Raw genomic sequence first — 23702 nt, 5'->3', positions numbered from 1 at the left:
TAGCTTGTCTGATCCGTACTGTAAATAGTTTTTGTACTGTTACCCAATAATTTTTTACCCATGTATTTCTGGCAGTTTTGAATGTGCACAGAATGGGCATCAATTATAACTTTTACCTTTGCAAAAGAGAAAATTACTTAGCTGTCTTGTTGTCCATTGAAAATGGTAGTTAAACTCAAAAGGTACAACTTTAATGTTGCACAATTAAAATCACAAGAATCAAGGAATGCATAGATTAGGAACCTTAGAGTAATGTTATCACAGTCCCCACTGCATGTTTTCTAGTCAACATTGTATAAGTCCCAACTCTGCAAGTAGATGCACTCTCAGAGACCTTTTTACCCATGAGGAGTTCTGTTGAAACTCTCCATGGATGCAAACAAAGCTCCATGCTGGTGCATCTGCTTGCAGGATTGAGACCATAAGCACTAATATATTAAGCCAATGGGGTAGAAGTTTTGAACTGTGCAGCCTTAGTGCTGACTTAATGTCGTGTTATGCATTTAATTTCCTGTTTTTTAAAGTTTGCGAGGTAAAACAAAATAGGAAATGGTAGGGGAAAATATAAAACCACACAATTCCATGCGTTACTCCTGCTGGTACAAGTACCTAGTTTTTTAATTATTAAAGTATGTTCTCTCATTCCCCATTAATATATGTGCATTTCACAGAGGCATGATGCAGTGTTACATAAATAACCCTAGTATCTCCAAAATAACAGCCAGGGAGCAGCTTTTGCATCCACTCTCCTCTATGACCATGTAGCCAGTGCTTATTCCTTGGTACCTTACCAACCAGAGGGCCTTGGAGACCTGTTACCCAGGAAGAGGGGTTAGAAGACTCATTCCTCATGCGCCTCTTTCTGATTTTCTGGACTCTAGAAGTCTCAATCCATTTCAAGACACACAGCCTGAGAGCCCAGGAACTTTAAACAATTTTTGTTTTGTTTTGTTTTAATCTGAGACAAAATGTGGAAAAGTTCACTCCAAAACAAAAATGTTTCAAAGAGTACATTCTGAGCAACAGAGAATCAGGTAGGCTTAGTTTAAACTTCTGTAAACATAACAATAATTATCAGCAGCCACTATAGGTCTATAGGAATACCAAGTCAGCAGATGTATCCATCCTGCTGTTGAGATTTCAGTGAGTGAGAACTATGACTTGGGCATATTCCCTCTTGTTATACACCATGAGATGGCTGGAGTGCCAGTGATGGAAGTCCCGTGCCTAGCCTGATTGGTTTCAGCATAAAGATTTTTTATAAACTCTTGTGCTATGGCTGTGTGTGTGGCCAAGAAACAGTTCTTTCCCTCCACAATTGCATCTGCAAAATCTTGAACAGCAGATTTATTTCAGATGGTAGATAGTCTGGTAAATCTGAATTGTCTCACTGGTGGCTGATCTCCTTCTTGTCAGGGATGAAGACAATGCCGGTGGTATTAGATCCACATTAGCTGCCTTTGATCAGTGGCCTTGTTCTTTGCTCTCAGAAACCCCTATTATTACAACAGATCTTAATGGGTAATTGTGTGCAATTGCTTGTCTTCCTGAAGAGTTCTCAAGGATGGGGTACCGCAGATTGCCACTGTGTTATCCCTTTTGTTCAACATCTATATGGGACCCTTAGAAGGGTTAATAAGGAGCCATGGGGTTTGGTGTTTTCAGTATGCTGATGACACCGATCTGTAGGTCTCTGTCTCATTGACTTGGATGATGGGTTCAGTGCCTCAGCCCGTGTCTGGTTGAAATTGGGGCACAGATGAGAGCGAGGTGGCTGAAGCTCAACTCAGACAAGACTGAGGTGGTGATGATGGGTTGGGGGAAGCAGCCAGATGCGGTAGTGGAGGTAATATCAAGGAGTTTCACTGCCATTAGTTGTTAGTGTTAACAATTTAGGGTTATTTTAGACTCCCAGCTTCTGTTTGAGGATCATATTACAGTCAGCTTTTCCTCATCTGCATCTGAGTAAGTGGTTGCAACCTTTCATTTTGGATGCAGACCTTGCCACTGTTATCCCTGTTTTTGCAAGACCAGACTATTGAAGTGCGCTCTACCTGGGGCCACTGTCCCAGCGTACAATCTGGTCTGATGAATAGCTATGTCCCCTCAATTCTCCAACCTGGGATGCCTTTTACACTGCTTCCCTGTGAGATTTATCACTCCTGGTCTCCTCTCAGATAGCTTCCAGCAAGTAAGTTACTCCCAGTTATGGCGTATGAGTGCTGTAGCCAGCCACCCATGAATTACACTGCAGAGCAACACCAAGAAATTCCCAGCCCCAGACTTCCCCCCAGAAATGTACGTTTTGTACTGCCCAGCTCTCTCCTGGACAATACAAGTTCATATAAAGTCTGTCATTTTATTAATAGAAAATGATATGCACAAATCCTGTTATCCCAAAGGGAACTTCCCAAACACTTCAATCCAAACACACTGGTTTAGATAAAAATAAAACAAGTTTATTAATTACAAAAGATTGATGCCTCATTACTGGTAATCATTTAAAATCTAAGTCAGAATTGGTTACAGAAAATAAAAGTAAAAAACAACTAATACCTAACTTAACAAATTAAGTGAATTCAAAGCAGAGGTCTCTCTCACCACAAGTTACAGCAGTCTTACTGGTTGAATTCCTTTCAGTCAGGACTCTCCCCCAATCCAAAGTTGTTTCCTCTGTTCTGCAGGTGTTGTGGGATCTGTGGGTACTAGAGAGAAAAGGAGGAATTATTTGGGGTGCCTACTCAATCCTTTCATAGTTCTTTCTCCAAGAATCATCTCCAGCTCAGGTTCGGAAGACATAAAGTCTGTGTGGAGGGGAACCCCCTCCTCTTTCTTTGTGAAGATACAGATTTTCACCCACATCCTCTTTCCTGCCAAAAAATGGCCATTTAACCAGGCGATGGTCCATTTGCTTTTACTGACACCTAGCTGAGGCGTTGGCTAGCCTTTTGTCTCTGGGGAATGGGTTGTGGCTGCTTCCCCCAGACTTGGGACATGTCTTAGTAATACCATACAGTGGAATCTTATAACTTTACATGCAGTGTTGCCACACATATTTTACCAGGACATATGATCAGCAAATTACAAGTTTTCAAATGATATTACAAGCTATACTTTATACAAGATTTATCATAGTAGTGTAAAAGGGGTGAATATAGGGTACAGACTGTCACAGCCATTAAACCATTCAGAGACTGAAGCTGAGGCAGTATGCAGCAGCTCAGTAACTGAGCAGGGCATCATACTGGGATCACATGACCCCAGAGCTCCAGGGTATGCACTTGCTGCCCATTGGTGGAATTCAAAGTGTTGATTGTGACCTATAAAGCCTTAAATGGCCTGAGATCAGCCACCGTGAGGCTTTCTCTCTCTTGCCAGGCCATGGTGCCACTGCTGCAGTTAACAGAGTTACCTGTGCTGGATCCCTCTTGTTATAAAAGAGGGGGACAGCTGGTAGGACATTCTCCATGAGGGCTCTGGGACTCTGGAACTTGTTCTCCCTCCCTCCTCCCCCTCCAACCTCTCTTACCCTCCTTTGGTCTGAAATATCCCGTTTGGTGACTATTTGGACATACTACAAAAAACATCTGTTTGATATGGTCTCTGGAGATGGCTGAGGGTATGCTTCCCAGATGATGATTAAGGCAGGTGGTTGGCCCAGTTCCACTGGAACTGATTTTAATGCTGCTGAGATTTAATTCAATTGAATGTATTGTGTAATTAATTATGTGAGAGAGCCTAGAGCCTTAGATAGGCATCTTTATTATTTGAATTTAAATAAACAAAAACAAATAAATGCACCAGAGGAATGAAGTCCACAAGGTAGCAATATAACTGTGTTCATTCAGGAACCCAGAAATGCAGGTAAGTCATTTTTCCTTTTTGCTTGGCATTAGTTTTCATCTCCAATCCAAAACGGCCAAGTGAAGTGACAAGTGGTGTCAAGCCTTTGGCTCTGACCTGAAGCAGCTGACCAAAGCAACTTGGCAGTTTCCAAGCTAAGACTTAACACACATTCAATTTAATAAAAAAAAAAAGAGAGAGAGAGAGAATAAAACTGGCAAATTTTAGAACAAATGGGAAGATAGCTTTTTCTTTTTCTTTTTTTAAGTGACAGTGAACACAACAGGAACAGAGCTGGCCAACAGAGAGGAAGTCTAAGTAGTAAGCTCTGTTCAGTTATATCTTTTCACCCTGAGCCATTTCTAACTACTTCGATTAAGATTTTTGTTTTAATTAAAAGGTGCTTAAAGTATTAAGGACTGTGCCCAAGTAGTTTTATTGAAGCCTATAGGGAAAACTGCCACAGCATAGGAAAAATATTGCAGAAGAACTGAAGGCTTGCTAATTCTGCCTGGGTGTTTGCTGCATTAGGAGACCTTTTTTCTTTTTTTTCTGCTTCGATAACTCTGCCATAAGCCAAGTATGCATACTTGGGTGGAATTTCATAAAAGCCAAGCGTTGACGGCATCTGATCCTTTTAGCTAGCCAGATAGCAAGCCATCTAGCCATCTTATGTCATCAGCACCACTTTGTGGTGATACATGAATTACCCAACTATTTGCATGATTAGTGTACTGGCACCAAAATGCAAAAGCTAATATGCAAAAGGCAAAATTTTATCACAAAAGCAGAATCACAGTACAGTACTTACATTCCATAGTCTTTTATAGCACCAGATACACTGATTAAATAAAAAACTATCCACAATTGACACATTTCTGAGGCACTTAAAGTACTTCCCTCATTATAATTAGTCCTTGTTCTCTATGCACAATAATGTAGCTCAATCTAGTAGCCATTCTCCACTGATAAATTGTCCTATAAATTACAAAGCAAGCTTGAAGCATAAAACATTACCCAATGAAGACAGTACTATGTTACAGCTACTTTGCATGGGTGTAAGTGATTATACAAAGAGGATCAGGTCTATTCTTCTGTCTACTGTGATTTTTAGCATGGTTCAGGGAAGAACCTGTAGGAGTAGTGGGATCAAGTTAGAGAAAGGAAAATTTAATCTAAACAGCTGAAAAAACCTTCAGGTCATGTGAGGTGTAGAAGACCATGGCGTTACCTCACAGAAGAAGTTCTGAAAGCACAACTCCTTGAGCCAGGTTAAACTAGACTGAATAGAACTAGAAATGCTGCAATGTAGGCATCTTTCTACCATTCTACTGGTGTGTCTAGTCTGTGTCTTACTACTGTCCCTCTTTGTCCTGCCCACCTTCACTTGCCTCCATCTCTGTCCATGTTACTGTCTATTCTTCATATTTTACTCCTGAGGTACTTCTGCAGGTGGTTTCAGTAGTCTTTACTTTTCCTGATAGACTTTCTAAGTTATTCTGTAAAAGCAGCAAAGAATCCTGTGGCACCTTATAGACTAACAGACGTTTTGGAGCATGAGCTTTCGTGGGTGAATACCCACTTCCTCAGATGCATGTAGTGGAAATTTCCAGGGGCAGGTATATATATGCGAAAACCAAGGGAGGAGAAACTGGTTCTGTAGTTGGCAAGCCATTCACAGTCTTTGTTCAATCCTGAGCTGATGGTGTCAAATTTGCAGAGAACCAGATTCTCCTCCCTTGGTTTTCACACCTCAACTGCTAGAACAGGGCCTCATCCTCCCTGATTGAACTGACCTCGTTATCTCTAGCTTGCTTGCTAGCATATATATACCTGCCCCTGGAAATTTCCACTACATGCATCTGAGGAAGTGGGTATTCACCCACGAAAGCTCATACTCCAAAACGTCTGTTAGTCTGTAAGGTGCCACAGGATTCTTTGCTGCTTTTACAGATCCAGACTAACACGGCTACCCCTCTGATAAGTTATTCTGGTTTATTTGTCAAACTCATCCTATTGGAATGCTTCATAATATTCAGTGATTTGTGCTCAAGCATTTATCTACAGATATTTTTACCTAGAGTTAACTATCAATTTGTTTACAAACATGTAAACTACCTGAAGTTAAGGCTAGGGTGGACACTTCCCAAACATTCATTCCAGGCTAGAGGTAGAATCTGATCCTGCAACATGTACATATGTTCGTAATTTTATTCACACATGCATATTTCTGGGACTGAGCCTTAAAGAAATAATTATTACTGTGAACTAAATGCCATAGTAGCGAGATGATTATAAATTGCAGAGTGTGAAGATACTTGTGAACATAACTTCTCCATCAGTAGTAAAAATTTAGATTTCATCTTTCTTTAATATTTTCAGTGCTGCCAGCTATTGCAATTTTATTGTGAATCTTGTGATACTGGGTGTTTCTTTATAAAGCCTTAGATCCTGGAGTCATGTTATTTTGAATGAAAGCTTATGTTTTTTAAAAGAAGTGTGTGTTTCTTACCTTCATAGTTTGTAGAGAAAAGCTTGAAAATGCATTCCAAGTGTACTCTAAGGGTTTAAAAAATAGAAGGGAAATAAAAAAAATCATTGTTTTTGTTTTGTTAAATGTCATGAATTTTAAACCAGTCCATGATTTTTTGACACTTTGAGTTGGCAATACAATTGATATTTGCCAGGTATAATAAATATAGCTGAAGAAAAACTTCAAATGTGATGTTCCCTCAAAAATATAATTAATAAGAAAATCACTCTCATAAAACAGAGTTTTTTCCCCATCCTAACTTTGCTTTATTTTCTTCTTGTACTTATGCGCAGTGTGGTTACCTAAGACATTCTTCCATATTACGATATATTGAATTAGAGTTGGTTTACTCATTTAAATTTGTGGGATTATTGTTTTTTCTCTCTCTCTTTTTTTAGAAATTCTCCATATATGTTTTTTCCTAAAATCATCCAGCCAGGCTCCCTTACAACATGCTCATTCATTACATTTACTAAATTTAGGAAATTGCTAAATCCATGTAAATCACTGGACAAATAATTGAATAAATATCTGAGGATCATGGTTGTATTGATTTTTAGTTTATTGTATCTTATATAGGTAGTTCTGATGACCCTTTGGCTGACCTTTCAGAGGTCTTAAACACAGACGATGATATTCTTGGAATACTTTCTGATGATTTAGTAAAGTCTGGAGATCATTCAGGTATGTGCTTTTAAGTGCTCCTTGGTGGCCGTTTTCTTTGTTCTCTTGATTATAGACACATTTCATGTGTTATGTTCACAGGTTATGTGATGTATGGCTTTGATATTTATGTAACTGTTATATCTTAAGTATATTCCAATTTCAGAAGGCCTTTTGTCTCTTCTTTTACAAAAAACTTGTCAGTGTTTTATTTTACTCAGCCCTTTGCTTTGCTGCTTGTAAGGGAATAAAAACAGCTGCTGTTGTCTATCATACCTGCTTAGCTTTTTCAGCATGCAGCAGTGTATGCTCTTACGGGTTATTTTTTTGTTTGTTTGTTTTTTCTCTTGTTATAATCATCCATTTTATCTGGTTTGGGTCCTGTAGGTCTTGATTTATGCACTTTCCAGGTTGAGAACTCACCCTCCCCATTTGGTAAGAAACTAAACAATGGATGGCCCGTGGTTAGAAGTAGTCCTCTTTCCTAGTGGTTTCAGCTGAAAGAACTGTTTGTGCATGCATAGATGTTAGTACTTGGTTACTCTGTGTAACTAATCCATGCTTTCATTTTTTTTCTATATTTCTGTGTTGTTTGAGCCAAGCACAACTTACAAAACCTGCACTGTGCACTTGATAGAATTCTAGGAAGTTTTCTTTTGAATTTTTTAAATACATTTGTTGTTTTTGTGTGTTTCACAATGCAGAACTATGCATTTTCTTGCTTTCTTTCATATTTGACAGTATTACATATAGTAGTATTAGTGATGTATTTGTTTTCAACTTAAAAACACATCTTAATTATGTCCATGTATAAAGCATGAATAAAAAGATCAACATCAGTCTTTTTTTTAATCACTGGTGATGATTGGTCACTTTTACATAAAACTTCTTTATAAAACACAGATTTATGATAACTAGAAGAAGCATGCTGCATTATTTTAAAGGTGGTTCTTAGTTGGAATTTGGTGCTGCAATACCTTTCAAGTACTAAAGTCAATTGTGTACAGTATTACCAAAAGTCTGTTGCTTCTGAGATATTTTCTTAACTTTTAAAAGGATATTATACATGTCACAGAAAAGGTAACAATTGTATTTTCTCAACACCTACAATTGTATTTTCTAATTCAATTCAGAATATTTTAGCCCTGTTCTGAAAGTAGAAGCTGCTGCCATTTTAATATAGGCCAGATATTTACTAGTATGAACTGTGTTTTAGTAGATTTTTAATTTAACACAGCAGAAATAATGGGAGTTTTGGGGGATACTTAAGATCAAAGGTAACTTTCAGTCAGATTTAAATGTACCTGCTGCAGGAAATTCCTGTTTTTAAAATGAACAAAATAAAAAGTTCAAAGAGCTTGTCTGTACCACTCGCCGGATCGGCAGGCAGTGATCGACTTAGCGGGGGTCGAGTTATCACGTGTAGTCTAGATGCGATAAATCGACCGCTGAGCGCTCTCCCATCGACTCCAGTACTCCACTGGAGCGAGAGGCGCAGAGTCCATGGGAGAGCATCAGCAGTCGACTCACCACAGTGAAGACACCGCGGTAAGTAGATCTAAGTATGTCGACTTCAGCTACCTTATTCACGTAGCTGAAGTTGCGTAACTTAGATAAATTTCCCCCTTCCCCCCAGCGTAGACCAGGCCTTAGAGAATTCAGTGTTTGAAAACATTCTGTGACTAAATTTGAAGTCCCGTTACAACAAAATTTGGTTCAAAGACTTCTAATTCTAACCATTTCATTAAATTAGATGCCTTCCTCAAACTATGCAGCAATCTAAATCAGATATTTTCTGATTTTTATTGATGTCTTATTTTCTCTTGAAAATCAACTTTTAGATTTTAGCAGATGAGTTTAGTTTACAACTAAACTATAACCAAAAATCATTTTGGAAATGTTTTATGGCCTTTGTCCTGTGTCAGTAGATTTCATTGTTTACAGCTGACTTAATGTTCTTACCCCTTCAGCTGGACTAGATATTGGTCCCATCTCTGATGATCCTTCCTCTCTGCCTCAGCCAAGTGTCAATCCGAGTTCGCGGCCCCTGAGTGAAGAACAATTAGATGGAATTCTCAGTCCAGAACTAGACAAAATGGTCACAGATGGTAAAATGTTTCGTACATGTTGACCCTGTAGAATACTTAAGCAAATGCTTCCTATTTTCTATTATTAGAAAATTACTATTGTCTATGTAATTTTAAAATTAGCCTTTGCACTTACAATTACAGAATTAATTTTATTATGTTTTATCTAGAAGAGTGAAATGAATTATTGCTAATTTTGTGTTGTTTTTTACTTTGACCAGGTGCAATTCTTGGTAAACTGTACAAAATTCCAGGTAAATGTTCTTGAACGTTGCTGTCTTTTATTAAATGTAGTTTATATAACAGTACCTGCCAAGTTATGCATATTATTTTTACAGAGCTGGGAGGAAAGGATGTGGAAGACTTGTTCACTGCTGTACTGAGTCCTGCAACCACTCAGCCAACTCCTTTGCCACAGCCTCCACCTCAGTTAATGCCTTTACACAATCAGGGTATGGTCTTCTGTTTCTTTTAAAACCAATTGTATCTTTCATATTATAAATATGATGATAAACTATGCTAGGGTAAATACTCTGTATGCTTTATTTCACAAATCATTTTGAAATTGAGCGTCTGATACATATGTGAATGGATTTTGATATCTGAGAGGAAAAGCTATCTTTTGTTAGACTTTTTGTGAAATACTGAAGCTGTTACACCGGCTGACTGGCATAATACTGTAAGTGGTCTGTAATAAAGTAGGGCTCCTATTATGACATTTTGTCTCATTGCTTTGTCAGTACATTTAAGCACACTCTCACGGTGAAGGAGTTAGTCTGCCCCTTAATTATAACATTTTTGTCTAAATGTAACAGTGCCATTCAGTCAAATTTCTGTAAAAAGGTTAATCTAAGAAAGTTGACTAGCACTATTCAGACAAGGAAGAGAGAGCTAGCATAATTTTGCACTATTTCAATTATAGAGAAGGTGGGGACGGATGTGTTTTTTGTTGTTCTTGCAAAACCAAATCAAATCTATTTCCCAAGCCATGAATCCAGAAGAAGGCTGGTTATCAGACTTACTTTATTTAGTTCTATTATCTTGGATAGATTTTTCTGAGAAAATGCTGGAATATGTATCCTAGAATTCTAGGTTTTCACTCTGAGTGCCCCATCAATGGTATTTCATTGGTTGTTTACATGAGGGGTTCCCAACCTTTATTCCGTGAGGCGCACCTGTGCAGGTGCATTATGGACTGCGGCCCACTATTAACACGGTTCCATCAGGGAGAGTGACACCATGGGGCGTGCCTGGCCCCTCGCCTCAGCAGGGACCAGGGCAGGCAAGAGGGAGAAGGGGCCAGGCAGGTGCCACAACCTGCCCCTGCTGACACCCTCTACCTCAGCAGCCCACTGAGTGCCTTGAGCTCATCACCTGACAGCCATGCCCCCAGTCACTCACCTAGCACCCTGGCATGCCTCATAGGCACCCTCTGTCCAGGAACAAGGGAGGAGCTTGAGGGTCCAAAGTGCTGGGCAGAGGCAGACACTCAGGATGGGCCTGGCCGTTACCTGTGACAGTCCTGTTCACAGCATTGTCCAGAAGGAAACAGAGAGGCAGTGCTGAACCCAGGTCCCTGGGAGGGCTGCGGGGCTGATACTTCAGGGGTCCTGATAGCCACAGATTGCGGGGTGCGCTGGCTCCGAATGGGAATGGCTGCAAACCTTCCAACCGCCCTGAGTGCCGCCACCTCTTGGCCGACCCCTTTTCCTCGCCTGGTGGCTCCGCTTCACCCTCTGTCACCTGCCGTGGACGCTAGGCTCCTCTGACTCTGGTGAGGGTCATCACCAGCCACGACTACACTAATGTATATAGTTTTGAGGGAGCAACATCCTCCTACCCTACCCCCAATTTCTCCCCCTGCCGACGGACCACCCAGCACTGTGTTGTGGCCCACTTTTAGGTCGCAGCCCACAGTTTGAGAACCCATGGTTTACATAATATCCAGGCACATAGTTAAAAGCTTCTTTTCTCATCAGCCATCGTCTCTAGTAGAGTTGGCTCTAGCTCAGGTGCAAGCAGAGAGCCCATTATGATGTATTTGTGCTTCAGAAATCTACTTCAGTAGTGAATAATTCTAGAACCACCAGATACCCTAAGAAAGGAAAAAATAATTTGTTTCTTAATCTGGATGAATTTCTAGAAAAATATAAGACTTCAAGAAATTCTAAAAATGAGATCATTTAAAGCAAACGAGAGGTAATAGATTACATGGCCAGTTTGTTCCTGTGTCCTGTCTGCACTAATATTTTAATGATACAAATAAAACATTCTGCCTTAATAGTGGTGTAAAATTGTTAGATTTAATATTTTATTGAAATATTGAGGTACATTTGACTAGATTTATTTGTTTCATTGATAAGAGTCTAGAAATCATACGTTAGAAAGCATTACTCTGGTATACCAACCCTCTCTGAAGAGGAGATTCCTAATTAAATGCTTAATATTTATTTAAGAATTGTGAAAGGAGATTGTGTGCAGTGTCTTCATGTCTGTTATCTGGCATCATGGATGTGTTTTCCTTTTCTTTTTCTTGATGTAGCATTGGTTCTTCTTCAAGTAGTGTCCCTATGAGTGCTCCACTGTAGGTGTGTCTGCGTCCCCGCACAGCTGATCATAGAACTTCCGTAGTAGTGTCCTTTGGGCCGCACATGCACTCTCTCCCCTCCTGCTCCGCCAGGATGGGCTAACCATCCTCTGTTTCTTCTCAACTGCCCCTGGCTAGGGCCAGAGCCTTTAGCTGTCCATTAGTAGATCGTTAACTCTTCTTTTCATTTGTTAATCTTTAGCTTTTAGAAACCCTTTAGCCTTCTTTTGACTTGTATTTGGCCGTGCCTTAAAAAAAATGAAGAAGAAAGAAAAGGCTTTGTTCTTGTGTGGACCCCCCTCTGGGGGTACCCCCTTGGACAAGGGCATGCAGGCTCTCCAGGCTTCAAGAAGTGTTGCACCCAATCACAGACAAGCACTCCCAGTGCATTCGCTGCCTCGGCTAGGGCCGCATCCAACAAAAGTGTTCCCTCTGCAGCAGCTCTGACAGAGATCCCACAAAGACAGTGAGCTCTGCCAGAAAATCATCTTTATGGAGTTGGCTCTCTGACCCCAGCCCTGCGGCGGGCATGATTCTTCCACATAACCTTTGACTTCAAAGGATAGTGGGTTGAAAAAACGATCCGGGGACTCCTCTCACAAGTCGAAAAAGAGGGCAAGAAGTCTCCTCAGCAAACCAGGAATAGCCGAAAACAATCACCATCTCATTCAGTATCTTCGACAGTCCACGCTTTCACAGAACGTTATGCAGTCACTAAGGACTCTGCCTCTGATACTATTTTTGGCTCCACAGTACTATAATCTATGATTAAACTGACCACGAAGTCCCAGCCCACCAAGGGGGGGCTACTGCTTGGATTTGCCCACAGTGGAGCACCTATAGGGAGTAACGATGGTTCTTCGAGATATGTGTCACTGTGGCTGCTCCACTACCCTCCCTCCTCCCCTACTTTGGAGTTCTCACTATGATTCTGCGGTAGAGAAGAAACTGAGGACGGTTAGTCCGCGCAGCTTTCTAGCCTCATGGTGCAGCATGAGGAGACAGTGCATGTGCAGGCCCAATGGACACTGCTTCTGAAATTCTCCAGTCAGCAGCGAAAGGATGCAGACACACCTATAATGGAGCACCCATAGGGGGGACACATCAAAGAACCATCATTACTGCACAAGATGAGTAACTTCTTTGTTTGGCTGTAATCTGAGAGATCAGAAAATAACAATAGCTGTTGTTGAAACACCAATTCATAGTATTTGCTATATCTCCTTTAGGGAAGAACTTTGAAGGCTAGATATATCGCAGTGGTTGGCAGCCTGGGATCCCTGGAGCTGTCTGTAAGCCATGTTCTAGTCTTTGCCAGAAGCCTACCAGACAATCTTAGTTGCTACATTACAGTTGAAGGAGCTTAGCTTTTATTGTTATCTATTGTCCCCACTGTGTTCCTCACCCTTATATATTTGGACAACCACCAGTTACCTCCATTGTAGAAGCAGGAGATCCTAGATGCTCTTGCCAACAGTAAAAGAAAATATGTTCAAATAAACAAAGGATCTGGGGCCTGCTGCGCACCCATATATAGAAGAGTTGTGTGCAGCTTTTGGTGAATTTTAGGTTATTTTTCATGAACTCATTTCCAAGTATTTAATCATATGTAACCAAGCAATATTAACAGATATTCAAATCACTAACTAAATAAAAATAAATGCTCAAAATTGCTGTTCTGTTTCCCCACCCCAAAAGATACATGTATGTAAAATGGAATAATATAACACAGGCTAGCCTGATATAAAATGAGTTAAGATGGGAAATTCTCAAAGAATCCTTTGACTTGCCAAAATCATAAGAAACATGTACATACTGATTGGGTATAATGGAAAGGACTCACTAAAGTTTATGGTGGTGAAGAATGTCATATGTTCATAAATCCTCTCCAAAAGGTTGAAGTTGGCACATAGGAATGTAGGACTGAAAGGGACCTCCTGAGTCATCAAATCAAGTCCCCTGCTATCACAGGCAGTCCCATCATTTAATCCTGTCATATAATCTTATCAAGCTCTGGTTTAAAACTAGTTTGGCTACTTCCTCCTTCTGCTGCTATTGGAAGCTGTACTAGAACCTCACTCCTCTGAGGGTTAGAAACCTTCTAATTTGTAGCATAAATGTATTCATGGCGAGCACCATTAGACAAAAGGCCTATTCCTCACCAAAGTTTGTCTTGAATACCTTGAAAGCCTTCAGACACTCATTCTTTACATTGATCATTTCAACGTTTGCCTTCCAGGGGAAAGTGTGTTTTCAAGAGTACCACTTATGAATGGCCTGATTGGACTTACCCCTCATCTCCCTCATACACCTTTGGCTCCTGGAGCTGGACTAGGCACTTTCTCTCCTATTACACAACCACCGTACAGTGATACCAGGTAAGTCAAGCTGAAGAATGTGGAATTACTCAACAGTTAGCCTAGTTTGAGTGGTATCAGTGAAGCATACTTGCCACTGCACATTTTAAATGTTTATTATTTGACAGAAACATTAAATACGTTTTAAAACATGTTTGCTCTTTTAAATCTTTTCAAAAGACATGATACTAACTGCTGGAGTAGTGAACAGAGTGTTTGTAAAATAAATTTTCATATTATATTGAGAGGAAAATTGAAAAATTAAACATCTGTTTTGATTTGTTAGGGATAAGAACCCAGCATTTAATCCAATGGTAAATGATCCTAATAGTTCATGGACACCATCTGCTCCCCCTATGGAAGGAGAAGGGGACACAATGTCCAATGCTCAAAGAAGCACTCTGAAGTGGGAAAAAGAAGAAGCACTTGGTGAAATGGCAACAGTAGCACCTGTTCTGTACACAAATATCAACTTCCCCAACCTAAAGGAAGAATTCCCAGGTAAGGAAGTGATTTATTGTGTAGGGGGCAAAAAAATTTTAACAGTTCTGTTAGGCACCTTTCTTCACCAAAGCATTAACTGTTTCTACTTACAAAAATTGTCTGAAGAATTATGAAATCATCAAAACCCTGCATAATAAAACAATATGTTGGTTTTGGTTGCAGACTGGACTACAAGAGTGAAGCAGATTGCTAAACTGTGGAGAAAAGCAAGCTCACAAGAAAGAGCACCATATGTGGTAACAATAACTATAACTAGCATTTGTGCATTTAATCTGTGGGGTGTTTGGTTTTAAAACTACTAAGGCCTGGTCTACACTGGGGAGCATCGACCTAAGATATGCAACTTCAGCTATGAGAATAGCATAGCTGAAGTCGACATATCTTAGGTTGACTTACCTTGCGTCCGTATGGTGTGGGGTCGACTGCCACTGCTCCTCCATCAACTCAGTTTCTGCCTCTTGCCACGGTGGAGTACAGGAGTCGACTGCAGAGCGATCGGGGATCAATCACTACCCAATCCAGCGGGTAATGTAGACTTACCCTAAGGTTCCAGAAGATGCAGTTTTAGACCTCTAATTTTAGAACTTTTTCTAAAGCTATTTTCTCAGCCGTTCAGTCTTAATATAAGCTACGTCCATTTATTTATTTATATTGCTAGAGGCCCCAGCCAAGATCAGTATGCCAGGTGCTGTACATACACATAGTAAGAGACACTCTATTCCCCAAGGAGCTTGCAATCTAAATGTCTGCTGATGGTTACTATTTGTGCACTACCAATGTGATTAACGCTGTACCAACAGAAGAAACCACAGTCCCGCCTCTAAGAGCTTTCATGCTGAATAAGATAATTCAAACTGCCAAGTGACTGAAGCTCAAAAGCCAGCTTTCCTGCTCTTACTGTAGCTTTCTTTACCTTATCACTTTTTAATATGTACCATCCCATCACTTTAAGGGGAGGAAAAATGTCACATCAACTTGAGGATTTTGTAAGAAGCTGCAGGCATTAATTCAGCTGTCATCATGGCTATGCAGCTCTCATCCTTGACTGCTTTTTTAAATCTTTAAAAAGGTTCATTTCTGCAAGGTGCAATATGCATTTGAGAACTGCAACGTGAATCTGAAAAAGCAACTGTCAGGATTTGGTACTCAGAAGGAGCCAGATTCAAAATGTCAGCCAGAAGCGACTCCTTGAAGCAGCCATTAAAAGTTTAAAGACTCCATTATTGTTTGAAAATGCTTATCTGAAGAGTTGTTATTATGCAGTCCAATTTTTCTTTGTCTTTAACCCTCAATCCTATGCTTGTACTGCTAGCCTGACTCAGTGGCATGCATAGAGGCTATGTAATGTCGTCCACTAGTGCATCTTATTCTCCTATAACTAAAGTTCTTCAAATGAACCTCTGTTGATTCATTTTACCTGGGAGCTGCCTGTTTTCTTCAAATCTGGGAACCACACAAATATAAGATTTGACACGTGTATTGGTATATTTGTATTTCTTTGGCCTTGTTCTGCATGTAAACAGAATCTCCTAACTTACATTTAAAGCCTCTATTGTTAATGACTCTTTTGCCCGACATGGTTTGGCATTCACAAATCCCACACTGCAACTTTGTCAAGACTATAGACTTGCAGTTAGTAGTTCTGATTACAAGAGAGTAACCTAGTTTGTTCATGATTGTGTGGGATGAAATCAGACCACATCAATAATTTGGTTGTAGATTTTGTAGGAAGAATGGGTAGATGCAGTACTTACACATATCAAAAAAAAAAAAAAAAAAAGAAGAAAAATTACTTGTATTTTTATTTTTTCTCAGCAAAAAGCCAGAGATAATAGAGCTGCTCTACGCATCAATAAAGTACAAATGTCAAATGACTCCATGAAAAGGCAGCAGCAACAGGATAGCATTGATCATAGCTCTCGAATCGACTCAGACCTCTTTAAAGATCCTTTAAAGCAGAGGGAATCAGAACATGAGCAGGAGTGGAAATTCAGACAGGTGTGTTATCTTTGGTCATTTATTATTGTGGGATTTTTTTATTGGTAGTTGCTGTGCTTAATGGATGAAAATCAATTTTAATCTATCCAAGGAAGGAAATATAAATTCATAACATGCACTCTGCATAGAGTGAAGATTTTGGTCATAAGAAAAAAAAGTATATAAAAATATTTGACTTATTTTTACCACTTCGGTTGATTAACTTATTTCTGTGAGGCCAGCCAAGAGCAATGGTGTATGCCTTTTTCTGTCGTATGTCACGGAAAAGGTCTTCACCCTGAGTACCCTCACTTTAAATGAGGCTGGCACTTTTCTGTTACTCCAGAGCCCTTTACTGCTTGTTAATAAGGCAACATTGCTTCTTTAGTATGGAAGATTGGCAAGCAGCTTTATTCTTCTGGGAATCTGGGAAATACTTTTCCCCAATCAGTCAATGGGGAGTTTGCCAATGTAATTTAGTTTCATAAATGACCAGGCATTCTGCCCCCACTGTACTTAAGCTTTTAAATTATTCTTAACTGATCTTGTATGTCTCTGAAGATCCTAATTCGTTGATGCTCAGTCATCAAAATGCCCTTGCTTATGTTCCCTGGACTAATAAATGTAACCTTTTCTCTTCCCGTCTTAAACCAGCAAATGCGTCAGAAAAGTAAGCAGCAAGCCAAGATCGAAGCCACACAAAAACTTGAGCAAGTGAAAAATGAGCAGCAGCAGCAGCAGCAACAACAGCAACAGTTTGGTTCACAACAGATTCTAAACCAGTCTGGCTCAGACACACCTAGCAGTGGGATACAGAGCCCCTTAACACCTCAGACTGGCAATGGAAATATGTCTCCTGCTCAACAGACATTCCACAAAGACCTATTTACCAAACCACAACTACCTGGTACCCCTACTTCGGTATCCTCCGATGATGTGTTTCTCAAACCACAAGCGCCACCTCCACCCCCAACCCCAACTAGAATGCCAGTACAGGATCCTCTTGCTCAGTCACAGACGCCTCAGCCTGCATCACAACAGATGTTTCCTCCAGGTACTACAAACTCTAGACCACCCTCTCCAATGGATCCTTATGCTAAAATGGTAGGAACACCTAGACCACAACCTGTTAACCAAAACTTTGTCAGAAGAAGTACCATTACACCAGTGGATACCTGTCCACCACCATCATCTGTATCCAGGCCCATTCAAGTAAGTGAACCAGCAGGAAGCAGGCCTTCACCAGTCAGAGATTCATGTTCTTCATCTCCAGTTAGCAATGACCCCTATGCAAAACCACCAGATACACCCAGACCTGTAATGGCAGCAGATCAGTTCCCCAAACCTTTGGGGGTACCAAGATCTCCCATAATTATGGAACAATCAGGGAAAGTTCCTTTAACAACTGGAAGCAATGACGCATTCACTAAACCAGCTCCTAGAACAGATATATTTCAAAGACAGAGAATAACTCCTGCTGATCCATATGCACGACCACCACTGACTCCTACTCCCATTGTTGATGGCAGCCCTGGACCCTTTAAAACTCCAATGCGTCCACCACAGTCCCCACAAGATCCTTATGGAGCAATACCACCAACACCAAGACGCATTGCTGTTGATCCATATGAAAGGCCTGTTTTGACACCAAGGCCAGTGGATAGCTTTTCCCACAATCAGTCTAATGATCCATATAGCCAGCCTCCTCTGACTCCTCACCCTGCAATAAAGGAGCCTTTTGCCCATCCACCTCGGGTAATGCGACAGCAGAGTGACTCTTTCTCTCAGTCTGGACCCATTTCAAGGCCAGCCTCTCAGGACCCTTATTCCCAATCTCCAGGTACTCCTCGGCCAGCTGCTGACCCTTATTCCCTACCTCCAGGAACACCTCGACCCACCACTGTTGATCCATATATGCAGCAACCACCCACGCCAAGACCTGCACAGCCAGCAGATTTATTTGTTCAGTCTCCAGCAAATCAGAGACATTCTGATCCATATGCTCAACCTCCTGGAACACCAAGGCCAGTTATTAATGACCCTTATTCTCAGCCACCAGCAACTCCAAGGCCAGGGATTCCAGAGAATTTTAACAGACCCACAGTAAGACCAGGACTAATGCCAAATCGAGATCCTTTCCTGCAGACATCCCAAAACAGAGGAACTGCTCTGCAGGGCACTTTTTTAAGACCACCAGATCCATGTTCTCAAACTCCAAGACCAGCAGGACCTGCTGTAACAGAATCATTTAGCCATGCTCCAGCAGCCCCAGCACGTGATCCTTATGATCAGCCTCCAGTGACTCCAAGACCTCAGCCAGAAACTTTTGGAACTAGTCAGCATGCCCATGAAGCTGATCAGCAAAGGTCTGGATCTGAGGGCAACTTTAATGCATCTGCAAATTCTCCAGTGAGCTCTCAAGGGCAGCAGTTTTCCACAGTCTCACAAGTTTCTGGCCCAGCACTAACCACAGGAGTAACAGATACACAGAATACCATGAACATGTCTCAGGCAGACACAGAGAAACTAAGACAGGTGAGCTCAGTATACAATTTAATGTTTGTGCTATTAAAATGTCACAATGAGAGGAATCTCCTGTATCACATTGTTATAAAGCGGGGATGTGAAACTCAAAGCCCGTTGGCCAGCCCTTGGCCACTTGAAATGTTTCCCTGGCCCATCTAACAAAATCAGAATATGCAGAATGCAAGCTTTCGATATTTTTAAGGAGTGAGTTTCTAATTCTTATGTTTATGAAGAAAAGTTTCTCAATTTTGACTAAGATAGTGCTGTCTAATCTGAAGGTATTTCTACACCATAAATTAAGGTGATATTGTAGCATGAATAGGCATATTGATGCTAGCTTTGATCTAGCTAGTGGTGGTAAGAGTAGTAATGAAGATGTGGCAACCCAGACCTCAGCGTTGGCTAGCAACCCAAGTATGTACCTAGGGCCCCTAGAAGGGTTGTGCTGGGGTGGCTAGGCCATGTCACACATCTTTACTGCTATTGTTACCTACACAAGCTCGATTAAACCTAGCACATACCTACCCATGCAACTGTTACACCTTAATTTGCAGGGTGGACATAGCCTGAGAGTTTGATCCTACACTCATTGATGTCAATGGCACAACTCCCATTGACTTGATGGTGTAGGATGAGACCCCAAGTGAGGTGCAAACTGCTGCCATTGAGAAGTGTGTTAAATCTGAAGTTTAATTGTTACACTTTACATACCAGGTTTTCAAAAAATGTGGGCGTGCTGGTATACATTGAAACTAAGGAGTTACTCATGCAAATAACCAAATAAATGTCAGAAATAGATGTGATCTCAAAAGTGCTCTGCTTAGTTCCCCCCCCCCCCCCAGACTGATGCTGAATAAAACAGTAATTTTACTACAGTAGAACCTCAAAGATATGAACACCAGAGTTATGGACTTACCAGTCACCTTGTGGCAGTGGAAGTAATTAATCTGGCAACAGTGGATACACACACAGGAAAAAGAGCAAATACTGTACTGCCTCTGGGCTTTTGGCTCAAGTCTTCAGCAGGGGGGATTGGGAAGGAGGGAATTGGGGCTGCAGCTGCGTGACAGAGGGTCAGGGCTCCGGGCAAGGTGGCCAGGTCAGGGCTTCTAACCCTCAGGAGCACCAGAGCACAGGGCTTTAGACCTGGGGGGAGTGCTGGGGCTCCTGGCTTCACCCTGTGGCTCCATTCTCAGCTTCAGCCCCTCAAGGGGCACCGAGGCTCAGCACTTCAGCCCCGCAGCTCTGTTCCCGCCTTCAGCCACGCAACTGTCACCGGGGCTTGGGGCTTCAGCCCTGCAGCTCTGTTCCCAGCTTCAGCCCCACAAGGGGTGCCAGGGCTCGGGTCTTTAGCTATGAGAGGAGCACTGGTTTCAGCCCAAGCACTCCCCCCGTAGCTACAGCCCCGATCCCCTCCCTGATCCCACCAACTGAAACCGGGAACAGAGCCTGGGGAGCCCCAAGCCCTGGCACCCCCTGCAGGGCAGAAGCCGGAAATGGAGCTGCAGGGCTGAAGCCCCGAGTCCCAGTGCTCCCCCCAGGTCTAAAGGCTGGAGCTCTGGTGCTTCCGTGGGGCAGAAACCCTGAGCCCCAACCTGGGGTCATGACTCAACCACACCACCTCCCCCCCGCGCACCTGCAGCCCCAACCACCCTCTGGCTGAAGTCCACAACATCTTGTTCAAAGTTACGGAACATTTCAGAGTTATGAAAAACCTCCGTTCCTGAGGTGTCTATAGCTCTGAAGTTCTACTGTAACTAAATTACAGTTGCAACCACAGGGCCGCCTTCTACCCACAGTTTTATTAGCAAACTTTCCAGCATCATCAGAAGGAGATACAGTGTGGATTGAGTATCCGTTGAATGAACCTAACCGTGTAGCCGTGGCCCACTGACCATAACTGAAAATGTAATTCAGCATTCTGCATAGAATATTTACCACCTCTGATACAATGTGATTATTTCCGGCCTTGACACATCTTAGGCTATTGGACCTTAAAATAGTGACATTCGAATGTAGATAAAAACTATTTTGTGTCATTTTTTGAGATATCTAAATGTTACAGATTAAAAGTTTTCTTTACCTTCAAGAACTTAAACAATTGGAGAGACCTGTGAGGCATTTAATAGTATTAATGTATCCTAGCTTTAAAGGAAGAGTAAAGACACTGATAAAAAATATTGTAATGATCTAAATCGTTTATCCACAGGCTAGGTACAGCAGGGTTATTGGCTGTTTGAGTTGACCCACAGTCCTCTACAAATGTGCCTCCCTGCTTATTTGGAGGGACCTTTGCTAGAGGTTATGGGGTAGAGTGGTTTCCATGCAAATTTGTCCTTTCTCTGTTTGAAAATGCTGACATCAATTATGTTAGTGATTTCTGCAATATGTCCACCTGACCATTAGGAACTGGACCAAGAACACCAAATCATGTCACATAAGCCACCAAATAGCAAATAAGCATTAGATAGTAAGGTCTCTTGATCACTGCTGTCCTGGACCACATTCGTTCTGGGATTATACTAGTGTAGATTCTGACAGAGATCAGAGTTCACCTTGGGATGGGGATGGGGCTGAGGTTAGAGTTGTGGAAAGTAGCTTAATCTCCTTTTGCGTGAAGGAGCTCTAGGGGACTAATGTAGCCTAAAAATTGACAGTGCTGGCCCAGAAGGGGCCCTGGGTAGCGTTTGCTACTGCTGTTAAACCAAAAGCAGTTTTCCCTAACTGAACTTCTGATCACCTCTCCTTCAGAATTCACTTCTCCCTATGGCACAAGGGCACCATTGGGGCACAAAAGTGTATATGACAGCTCCTTGTGCTAACATTAGTGAGCTGGCCTGTTAGCCAAGACACATACGTTAGGCATAGTATTAATGTAAGTGTGAATTCTTATGTTAACTGAATGTATTATCCTCTCCCTGCTATTTGTTCACCTGTGTCAAATATCCCATAACGCCTTGCATTAGTTGAAGTAAATTTTGGCTTAAGTAGGTAGGAAAACTGTCAGGATCTAGATATATGGGTGTTTTACTATAACAATTGGTTAGGAGTTACTCTCACACACCAGTACTGGAATGTCCCAAAGGAAAAGGACAAAGTGAATGATTGTTCTACCCTGGTACACACCTAAAGGGTGCCTTCATGCCCTTTGGTACCTGGAATGCCTGTATTCAGAACAAAGAGATGGGGGTATACCAGAAAAACAAAATAGAAAGCTGATTGGTTAAATCTAGTTTCAGATGATGCACAGAGTACCTTTTTACATGGAAACAGGATGAGTATAAAAAGAATAGCTTTAGCATTGTAACTTTGGAAGCACCTTCTTTGTAAGGTGAATTTAACAACACTGCATGAGAAGGCTTTCCAGAAATTGGTCTCATATTGAGCCTTTCTTCCTGTACTATATTGTAATTGACTTTGAGCAATAAAACTGACTGGTATTGGTTGTTTGGTCTCTTGAATATATTTCATAACAAACTGAAGTGTGGTCAAGCAATTTACTATACAATTTATTAGCAGACCCTTGATGAATAGGGGGCCTTAAGGTGAAAGGTCTCACTAGTCTCTTACCAATTCCCTGAATCATGTTGTCTGGTTTTTGATTAATTTGCAAGGGAATTATAGGGGTATTTTTCTAGTGAGTGTGAGGGAAGATTGTTCCATTTATACAAGATTCTTGGCTGTGGGGGACCTTACATTTTGAAAGTAGATTTATTTCAGTAGTGAACATAATATTTTTTTTAAACCAGCGCCAGAAGTTGCGTGAAATTATTCTGCAGCAGCAGCAGCAGAAGAAGAATGCTATCCGTCAGGAAAAAGCACTACAGGACCCAGCCACACCTCCCCATGCAGCTCCGCATCAACACTGGCAGCAAGAAAATCTAAATCAGATTTTTAACCGACCTCCTCCTCCCTACCCTGGGAATATTAGAGCATCCATCATCCCTCCAGGTGGTCCAAGGTTCACAGTATTCCCAAAAGATCAACGTGGACCATTTCCCTCTGATGGGCAGTTTAATAGACCCCAATTTCCAGGAGATATGACAGCCATGGGAATGAGGCCTCATGGTCTAGGGTATGATTTTTGATTTCTTAAAACATAAGTGTTTAAGAGAGAGTTGTATAGTCTAAACTGTTATAGGGATTTCCAGTAAGATGGTCTGTGCAACATTGATGTAATTTGCCTACCGCGGCCCCAATCCTGTTACCACTTATACACGTGTTTAGCTTTAAGCACGTGTAATCACATTGAAGTCAGTATATAAAGTTAAGTATGCATGTAAGCATCTGAGGTTATTGCAGCCTATATTTTTGTACTGGTTAATTGTGTGTGTTATTGGAAATTGTTCAGCAATTAAAACTTAGTAATACATTGTTGGTTTTTTGGCAGTTTTGAGGGAGATGAAGGGTGGGAATTTTTTTCCTTGCATTGTGCCACCTGTGTACACACAGCCCATAAAACTGCATTTTTAGGCATTTATAAAGAAAACTATTTAATCCAGCTTTAGTTTTCCTTTATGAATATGGCATTAATGAAATATTATTGTCCTCATGTAAAGTATACACAATCAAGAAACAACTTGTATTCTATGTTATTATTTTTTTAAGTAGTGGCAAGATGTGAA

At 41.2% G+C, this 23702-nt stretch overlaps 1 protein-coding gene across 14 annotated transcripts in view; it reads left to right on the top strand.

The window, feature by feature from the left end:
• KMT2C (lysine methyltransferase 2C) overlaps positions 1-23702 on the top strand; it is a 339555-nt gene that overhangs the window by 271505 nt on the left and 44348 nt on the right. For 13 of the 14 annotated variants that reach the window (XM_050940383.1, XM_050940389.1, XM_050940387.1 and 10 more), the window contains 11 exons: positions 6956-7060; positions 7427-7474; positions 9010-9147; positions 9348-9380; positions 9465-9578; positions 13953-14091; positions 14357-14571; positions 14737-14810; positions 16390-16572; positions 17206-19086; positions 22827-23152. In XM_050940383.1, coding sequence (XP_050796340.1) covers positions 6956-7060; positions 7427-7474; positions 9010-9147; positions 9348-9380; positions 9465-9578; positions 13953-14091; positions 14357-14571; positions 14737-14810; positions 16390-16572; positions 17206-19086; positions 22827-23152 — 3256 coding nt within the window. The remainder of the gene's footprint in view (positions 1-6955; positions 7061-7426; positions 7475-9009; positions 9148-9347; positions 9381-9464; positions 9579-13952; positions 14092-14356; positions 14572-14736; positions 14811-16389; positions 16573-17205; positions 19087-22826; positions 23153-23702) is intronic. The other variant, XM_050940390.1, reaches the window with a different exon arrangement.

This window comes from Gopherus flavomarginatus, chromosome 2 (genome assembly GCF_025201925.1).
Source record: "Gopherus flavomarginatus isolate rGopFla2 chromosome 2, rGopFla2.mat.asm, whole genome shotgun sequence".
NCBI classification, from domain to species: Eukaryota; Metazoa; Chordata; order Testudines; family Testudinidae; genus Gopherus; species Gopherus flavomarginatus.
The sequence above is the reverse complement of the archived record's forward strand: the minus strand, read 5'-3'. Positions and strand labels throughout refer to the sequence as shown.